This window comes from Acomys russatus, chromosome 6 (genome assembly GCF_903995435.1).
Source record: "Acomys russatus chromosome 6, mAcoRus1.1, whole genome shotgun sequence".
In the NCBI taxonomy this organism is placed as follows: domain Eukaryota; kingdom Metazoa; phylum Chordata; class Mammalia; order Rodentia; family Muridae; genus Acomys; species Acomys russatus.
Genome location: NC_067142.1, coordinates 82,254,929 through 82,263,501, shown reverse-complemented (window position 1 = coordinate 82,263,501; position 8,573 = coordinate 82,254,929). Strand labels below are relative to the sequence as shown.

Sequence of the window (8,573 nt, the reverse complement as noted above, 5' to 3'; positions counted from 1 at the left end):
TGGGTGTGACCGCTCAGTGTTACGGTAGCTGTAATCTAACCCTTGGTGTCAGTAAGCATTTAGGCAAACTGGAGCTCATGTAAAAAACTGATGTTTGGGACCAGACTGGCACACAACATAAATTGCATCCGTGGTAATATGCACCTTCCCTTCAACTATTGCTTGAGTAAGGTAAATCCCCATATTAATAAATGGCTGAAAAGTGGTAAAGCTGGTACAAAAAAATCTCCATTTGTAAGAAGAAACGAAACTTTTTTTTTTTAAAAATCTTCCTTCAGGGTTCATTTGTCCTTCGTTAAAGTTCAATAGTTCAAAGCCAGCACGAAGTGGCGGTGTCCTAACCCCTCTCTAGTATTGCATGAATGAATAAAGCTTAAACGATTCCCTGAAAAAGTTACATAGTAGCTAAACTAACCAATACCTGGAAGACTTGACAAAAGAATTAAGGAATCAAATGGCTGTAACTGATCTAGATGAGAAAGCAAGGAGGAGCAGCCGATGCCGCCGCTTAAGCTGTCTGATCGGAGGCTGCTCCGTGGAATTTAATACTGCACTAAGTCGATTCGTTTGTGTTGCACTGTACTTCAGGGACGGTCCTCTCTTTGATTCCTTACTCACTGGGGATGTCATGGTTCACGACAAGTTCACTGGCATCCATATTATGGATCTCTGTCCTTTGGCAGGGCTGGCTTCCATCTCTCTCCGGTTAGAGACCGCTTTTAAGAGTTCAGCAGCATAAGGGACGGAGGGAAAGGGAAAGACAGGGGAGGAAAAGAAAGGGAAGAGATAGAGACCTGGTGGCAGTCAGAGGAAGGACAGCAGGTTACCAAGAAGAGACTTGATACCCTATGAGCATATACAGGGGGAGGAAATCCCCCTCAGGAACAGTCATAGGGGAGGGGAGTAAGGGGAAAATGGGAGGGAGGGAAAAATGGGAGGATACAAGGGATAGGATAACCATTGAGATGTAACAAGAATAAATTAATTTTAAAAAGTAGAAAAAAAAAAAAAAAAAAAGAAAGGGAAGAGACACAAGAGACAAGAGAAATGTTCCTTACAATTAGAGGTATTGACTAGGTAGCATGAAGGGGGCGGGGTGAGAAAAGAAACAGGCAGAAGACCAAGGCAAGAAAAAAACTTTGAGGAAAGGAAGAAGTAAGAAGGAAGGAGATGAAAGGAAGGGAAGGGAGGGAGAGAGGGAGGGAGGGAGGGAGGGAGGGAGAGAGGGAGGGAGGGAGGGAGGGAGGGAGAGAGGGAGAGAGGGAGGGAGGGAGGGAGGGAGAGAGGGAGGGAGAGAGGGAGGGAAGGAGGGAGGGAGAGAGGGAGGGAGGGAGGGAGGGAGAGAGGGAGGGAGGGAGGGAGGGAGGGAGGGAGAAAGTAGGAACCACCAATAAAAGAAGCAAAACATAAGAAGAGGAACAAGGGAGACGGAGTCATGACAAGAGGAACAGCGGACTAAAGTAGAGGGAACCTATGGGGAAGGGTTAGTGGAATCCGCAGGCTGCGTGGTACTGCTGCTGCTAAAATATCAGTGCAGTCTGTTGATTTGTAATGTTGTTCACTAAACTCTAAGATTCTTCCACATCACTCTTGGGTTTATCTTCCCTTCTCAACGTGCAGGACGGGAGGGCCCAGGGGGCTTTTAGTCAGACCTTGGCCTCTAGCATTTCCAAAAAGAGTTTGTGCATGGGGACTTTGCCTTCTAGTTTGATATTGTAGAAGTGCTGGACGGCCTTGGTGGAGGTCTGCCTCAGAAGGGGCAGCGTCATCAGCATCTTGCCTGCACGGCGAGGGTCTTCCATGTGCTGGCCGGCTTCGTAATCCTGCAGGGCCTCATGTAACACATCCTGAAGTTTCTGAACAGCCTCCACATCTTCTATGTGCATGGAATCTACACAACGAAGCGAAACATGTCAGCAATCGTGAGAAAAGTAAAAATCAAAATAACTGAACAAAATGCAGCGTCTTACACTCACATGCACACCACAAACCAGTGTCACAAAGAGCACAGGTGAAAAGGTTCTCAGTAGAATACCTGTGTGCTTTTAGGTACCTCAAAGTCAAAGCTGCCTCAAAAGACTTTGTTTCTGACATCAGTATGTTTTTCCCCGGTTTTCACTTAGGAATTATTTTACATCTACATATATTTGCAGCATTTATTACATGTTGACTAGCAGAACATTTTAACAGAATATAATTTTAGCACCTTGACACTAAGCCTTTTTCATGTGTTCATTTAACAAAGAATTATAGCAAGGGATTTAGAACACAGGTGAACAAGGCGGACAGGGTAGATTCACAAGGAGTTTGGGGGGAATATATATATGATCAAAATATATTATAATAAATTCTCGAAGAATAAATAAAAATATTTTTTTAAAATTCTAAATATTAGCTACAATAAATTTTAAATCCAAAATTCCTACCCCAAAGCCCATTTCCCAAAGGTTAGAAAAAGTTAATGACTAAGATCATAATTAACAACTGCACATGATACACAGAGCCTCTCACTATAATGGCATCCCCAGAGTTTCTTAATGTGCCCAAATTTTATATGTATTGCTAGCACGTTATTAAGGTCTTCTTATGTACTCTATTTCCCTGCCAACCTTGAGTTGTAAGACTATTTCCCACATTTGTAATAGTGAATCTGCCCCTAAATTGACTAATTTAACAATCCAATTCAGTCAGGAACAAAAAGAGTTAACAAGGTTGCTGTAATTATCCTTGTGAGAAATGTGAAATGTGGATGAAAAATAAAACAGACACTTAATTATATACAAGTTTGAATCATTTAGCACATTGTATTGATTCTGATGACAGTTTATCTGCTAATTACACATAACGGACTCTCTGGGGACACTTCCTGTTTAATAATCCCTTTTCTCTGTGAGTGTCGAGTGCAAATATATATGTAGTTAACAAAGTTTCACACAATTCAAACATATGTCACAGACTAAACTAAACACAACCTTGTAATAAAATCAAATAACAACAAACAGCCAAAGGAATTAGAACAAGAGATATAAGCAGTAAAATGTTGTTGAAACTCTTCTGCTCATTAAAACTATTTTGTTATTTTTTTTCTATTACAGGGTCATATAAAATTGTTTTACCAAGTTATTGATAAATCAGAGAGTATTTATACTAAGGAGATAATAGTTGCATTCTGTGTTTACCTCCCGGGATAATACAATGCTACCTTGGAGCTCAGGTTAACTTGGCATGGTAACCATGGCTACAGTGCAGCTATGCTCAGACATGAGGGAAGGTCAAAAGACCCTCGCCTAGAAGTCTCACTATTATTCCTTCTTGCTCCTTCTCCCCACTTGAAAATGATTTTGGGAGATACTGAAGTATAAAGGAAGTGGTAGGGTAATTCCTAGTAGACTCTATGATGCACTTCAAGGGGTCATCATCCATAGAGGGACGGGACAAGGTGGGGAAGCAGCCGTTCTGTAGCCACTAGTCCTGTACATAACCCTTAACCATGTGCTGTCTCAGGCTCAAACTTAGTTTGCTCTATTTGTGTGTGCTATGCATGTTGGAGTGTGTAAGTGTACATGTGCACATGCATATGCATCTAGGTGACCTTCTTCAAGCATGATGTACTGTCCTTTCTGAGATAGGGTCTCACAGTGCTTCACAATTTGCCAAGGCAGCTAGATTGGCTGGGCAATGAGTCCATGAGTCTTCCTGTCTCTGCCTCCCTAGTACTGGGACTGCAAGTGCCGGCTACCATATCTGGCCTTTTGGCATGGTTTCTTGTGATCCAAACACTGTTACTTGTGCTGGGGAGCATTCTACCAACTGAACCATCTCACTAGCTCCAGAACTTTGTTTTCTTTTCATCAAATTTGGCTCCCAGAATATATATCAGTGATGACAGTATTCATCTCTCCAGTGAATGATATGGAACTGCTGAGTGAGCTCACGGCATTGGCTCTTCCATCTTCGTCAACAACACTCTCTACAGTGTTCCTAGCCACGACATCTCCGTTGTGTGAAGTCTGTGTCTTTGCAAGGGACAAGAGTAATGATTAGAAATGTCTATTTCATATTTTCCCAATCTGCCTCCAAGTTCCTGCCTTTGGTTTGGGTCATAACTACTCTAATAAACTGGAGTGTGTTTCTCTTTTCTATGTGTTGTGACTTTAAACATGAGAAGCCCGCTGCAACCCTCCCCTCAGCTTTTCCTTTGCTGCTACTCTGGCCTGGCCCAGGGAGATATACGAGCGGATGTCACAGGAAATGAGGCGAGAACAAATAGCAGAGCGATATGCTCACAAACAGCAATTAAGACTTCAAACTATTCTTTAAAGGCTGTGATTTAGCTGGAGAGATTTAAAAATGATTTAATCAAATTACTATGATAATTTAACTTCCCATTTACAGAGGAGATTCTAACTCGTTTTAGCTTTACTCATCCTCAGATCCGCTAATACTTTAAATGCAAACTCACTAAATCTGAACTATTTAATTAGACCGTGATTCAGCTGGCAGACTGCTGAAGGAAATATCTGTCTCCATTAGGGGCCCTAGTTCACGTGCTGGTTCTGTAACTTGAATCTGCTCTGAGTGTTGGGCTTGGTTGACATGCAGGTGCCAGGCTCAGTGGAGGTGGCAATCACTGATTATTGAATTGGTTGTCTTTGGTTGGTGGTACTAGTTTCTCTCCAAATACATTTCCAAGGAAACAGATATCAGAATGAGAATGGGTGGAAACTGGGTAAAGGCGACAGCAGGAATCATGAGTTCATGAACACACTGACAGGATAAAGCTGCACAGCAAGAACACTAGGCCAGCTGGTAAGGAACTTGGATACCTGGGCCCGGGGCCAGAACCACTAAATCAAAGTATTGGAGCTTGGTCCATAACTTTCCAGTAAATCTTGGTTGGGGACTACTGAGTAGGTTTATATATATTTTATTATTAAAAAGAATTAAAATTTCAAAATATAACCAGAGTTCAAATAAGACACATATACTACTATTTATGTGCTGTTTCAACCTTTTGTAATCACCTTAATAATTAGCTATGTAGAGTGTTTTTATTATCTATGTATGTATGCATGTATGTATTTAACGTATATTGGTGTTTTCCTGTATGTCTGTGTACCATGTGTGTGCAGTACCTGCAGAGGCCAGAAGAGGGCCTCTTACCCCCGAGACTTGAATTGCTGACAGTTGTGAACTACACTGTGGGTGCTGGGTATCACATCTGGGTTTTCTAGATGGGCAATCAGTGCTGTTAATCACTGAGTCACCTCTCCAATTCTGCTTTCATAATATTTGATACCTTACCCTATGAATGGTACCATATGGCAGGGCATCATCATAGTCTTTGACTCCAAGAACAGAGGTAAACATCTGTTCCCGTAGTTGGAACATTCAGTGACTCTTCTGGTCATCACCAAAGACTTTACTTTTATTCATCAGCTGTAGTAAAGCATCGACCTTTTCAAAAATTGTGGACATGGGCATGGCAACTCGGAGATCAATAGTCCAATTTGAGAATTGACTTCCTGCTTGTAGCTCATTCTCCACAGTGGTGACTCAGTACCCAGGTCTCGCTTGAGCTAGAACTGCGTATCAGGACTATATATGTATGTTCAGTGTTAAGTCTAGTACGTTACATGAACCATTATAGCTAATGGTCCCCTTTGTGAGGCAGAGATGATTGCTTCATTGGGTGATTATAAACTGCCAACATAAGGGCCAGAGGATGTGGGCCAGTGTGGAGTGCTTTCCTAGCATGTGAGGAGGCCCTGGAGTAATATTTAGCATCCAGACAAGCAATGCAATATAGTCTACATGGAAAAGATTATTATTCCTGAACCTTAAAAGAATGAAACAGAACTAGCTAAACAACAAAACAAAAAGGAGACATGAACAAAAGTCTGTTTCTTAAAAGAGAATTTATGTTTCAAATTTTCTAGGCACACTAGCTACGGTATTCTAGGGTGACCCTATGGTCAGCAATCAGCTCCCGTTCAGGCATGATGGTCAACTGTACAATAAATGGTCTCTTGATTGACAAAATGGCTGCCTCTCAAAATTCAAAGAGTGAAAAGCCCTGATCTATGTCTTATTTAAAGCACAGTAACTGGGCAACAGAACTAAAACATGTGGCATTGCAACACAAGTCAGTGACAAGGTTGTCCCTAAGACCCCCTCCCAACACATACAATTAGATTTATATGAATGTTCCTAAATGCCCCAGGTTGCCATTGGCCATGGTTTCAAATGAGAATAGAATACCTTGTCACACCAAATAGCTTAAGTATCATCTAAATCCACTAAGTCACCTAAGAAACCTCTAGAAATCAACAACTAACTAAATTGGAGCAGCTCCAAGCTTTAGGAAACACAAATACCTGTGTTTATAATGACTTTTTAAAAGAAATTTTTTTTTTTTTACATTTTGAAAACTAGAAAACAAAGAGGACTCGAGTATTTGTCTTCTTTTGTCTATAAACTATATTCCTAGCACCCCAAAAATCAATAATAAAAAAACCCCAGGACTTTATACATATCTCATGACTGAATGAAAAACAAAAGTTGAGGCCATAGTTAATACTCTGCAATCTCTAGTGATGAGTGGATTTGAGTCATCAGTGACTTAAGCCTAACATCACTGCCTGCCTCTCACTAAACCGTGAGCCACCTGCAGGTGCCACAGGGTGAGGACCTGAGTGTGATGGACACAAACATCAGAGAATAGAGAAACAATTAAGAGCTTGTAGCATCCAGGATATAGGGAAATCTGCAGGGCAGATGCTCCAGTTTCTACAACAGACCAAAAAAATGTAAATAAAAGGGGACCATTTAGACTTGGATTATACATTTAGACTCAAAAGTCCATCAATAATTTTTTCTTCAGAAAATTAGCAAGACTCCACCGTAGCCACTAAACACAATTTAATAGCAAACACAGGGAAGTGGTAGCAAAAAAAAAAGCCAGGAGAGAAGATGCTATGCATGGGGTTCCTCTTTAGAATGGCGTTAACTAGCCCTGTATGTTCCCCTGCTACATTCATAGAACCCAGTGCATCTATCTGAAACAAAAGTGTTTATTTAGCACCTCTTTTCTACAAGTACTTGCTTTGGAGGAAAGGGAGAAGGTTTGGGCTGCAAGGGGACATCTGGAGGGGTTCCTGGCTCCTTTGCAGTCTCAGCTTTTTTTTAACTTGTTTTATTACACTCATTGTGCTAGACTGAAAATTGACTCCCAAGATGCTCAAGTCCTACATCCTAGAGCCCAGGAGGGCATCTCACAGGGCTAAAGCAACTTCACATGTGATTACAATAGAATCTTCATATAGGAGACTCTCTTGGAATAGCCAGGCCAATAAAAGAAAGAGGATAGCAATGCCATGAAAGATAGACTCCACAGCATGGGCTTTTATGAAGTAGAAAGAGCCTGGTGCAGTGGGCATGCCTGGGTTCACAGAGATAGGGGTTGAAAGCTGAAGGCTAGCCTTAACTACATAGCGGGACACTGTCTCGAGAATGTAAGAGAAGACGGAAAGATAGATGGATAGATAGGTTGGATGAATTGATGGATGGGTGGATGTATGGATGGATGGATAAGTGAATGGATGGATGGATAGATGGGTAGATGGATGGAAGGATGAGTGGATGGATGGATGGATGGATGGATGGATGGATGGATGGATGGGTAGATGGATGGAAGGATGGATGGATGGGTGGATGGATGGATGGATGGATGGATAAGTGAATGGATGGATGGATAGATGGGTAGATGGATGGAAGGATGAGTGGATGGATGGATGGATGGATGGATGGATGGATGGATGGGTAGATGGATGGAAGGATGGATGGATGGGTGGATGGATGGATGGATGGATGGATGGATAAGTGAATGGATGCATGGATAGATGGGTAGATGGATGGAAGGATGAGTGGATGGATGGATGGATGGATGAGTGGATGGATGGATGGGTAGATGGGTAGGTGGATGGAAGGATGGATGGATGGGTGGATGGATAGATGAGTGAATGCATGGATGAATGAATGGATGGATGGGTGGATGGATGGATGCAGATATGTTATGTAATGTGACCAATGAGAGAAGCCAAAGAAACAGACTCTTCTATGAGATTGCCAGAGGAGCTGAGCTATGTCAGTTCCTTGCACTACACCTGATGATACTGCTTGTGGAATTCTGACCCCCAGAGACGAGAGAACAAACATTTTTTAAATGAAGACACAACTTATGTCTGCACTGAACATGCATAATTTACCCTTGCCTATACAACATATGTCAAACATTTATCTGAATTTACCTGCCACCACTTATGATAAATAATCTAGAGATAAGTTAATAAAACAAACAGGTGTTGGTTAGATTATACCATGCCATTTGACATTGAAATTCTGCAGGTTTGTAACTTTCCTTGAGGGAAAAAAGTCTAGAATTAATTCCTCACAAATACCAAGGGACACCTGTGTTATAGTTTTCAGAAGACAGCAAAATAAAAAGTAGACATTGAATTCTAAAGTAATTTAACACTATCAGTTTAAGTTTCCTTAGGTGAGATTGGAATGGC

General features: G+C 41.5%; 1 protein-coding gene across 7 annotated transcripts in view; it reads right to left on the bottom strand.

The window, feature by feature from the left end:
- Positions 1–1,427: 1,427 nt before the first annotated feature.
- Positions 1,428–8,573, bottom strand: part of Esrrg (estrogen related receptor gamma) — a 565,698-nt gene continuing 558,552 nt past the window's right edge. For all 7 annotated transcript variants that reach the window (XM_051148111.1, XM_051148110.1, XM_051148112.1 and 4 more), the window contains one exon: positions 1,428–1,891. In XM_051148111.1, coding sequence (XP_051004068.1) covers positions 1,647–1,891 — 245 coding nt within the window. In that variant the 3' untranslated portion in view covers positions 1,428–1,646. The remainder of the gene's footprint in view (positions 1,892–8,573) is intronic.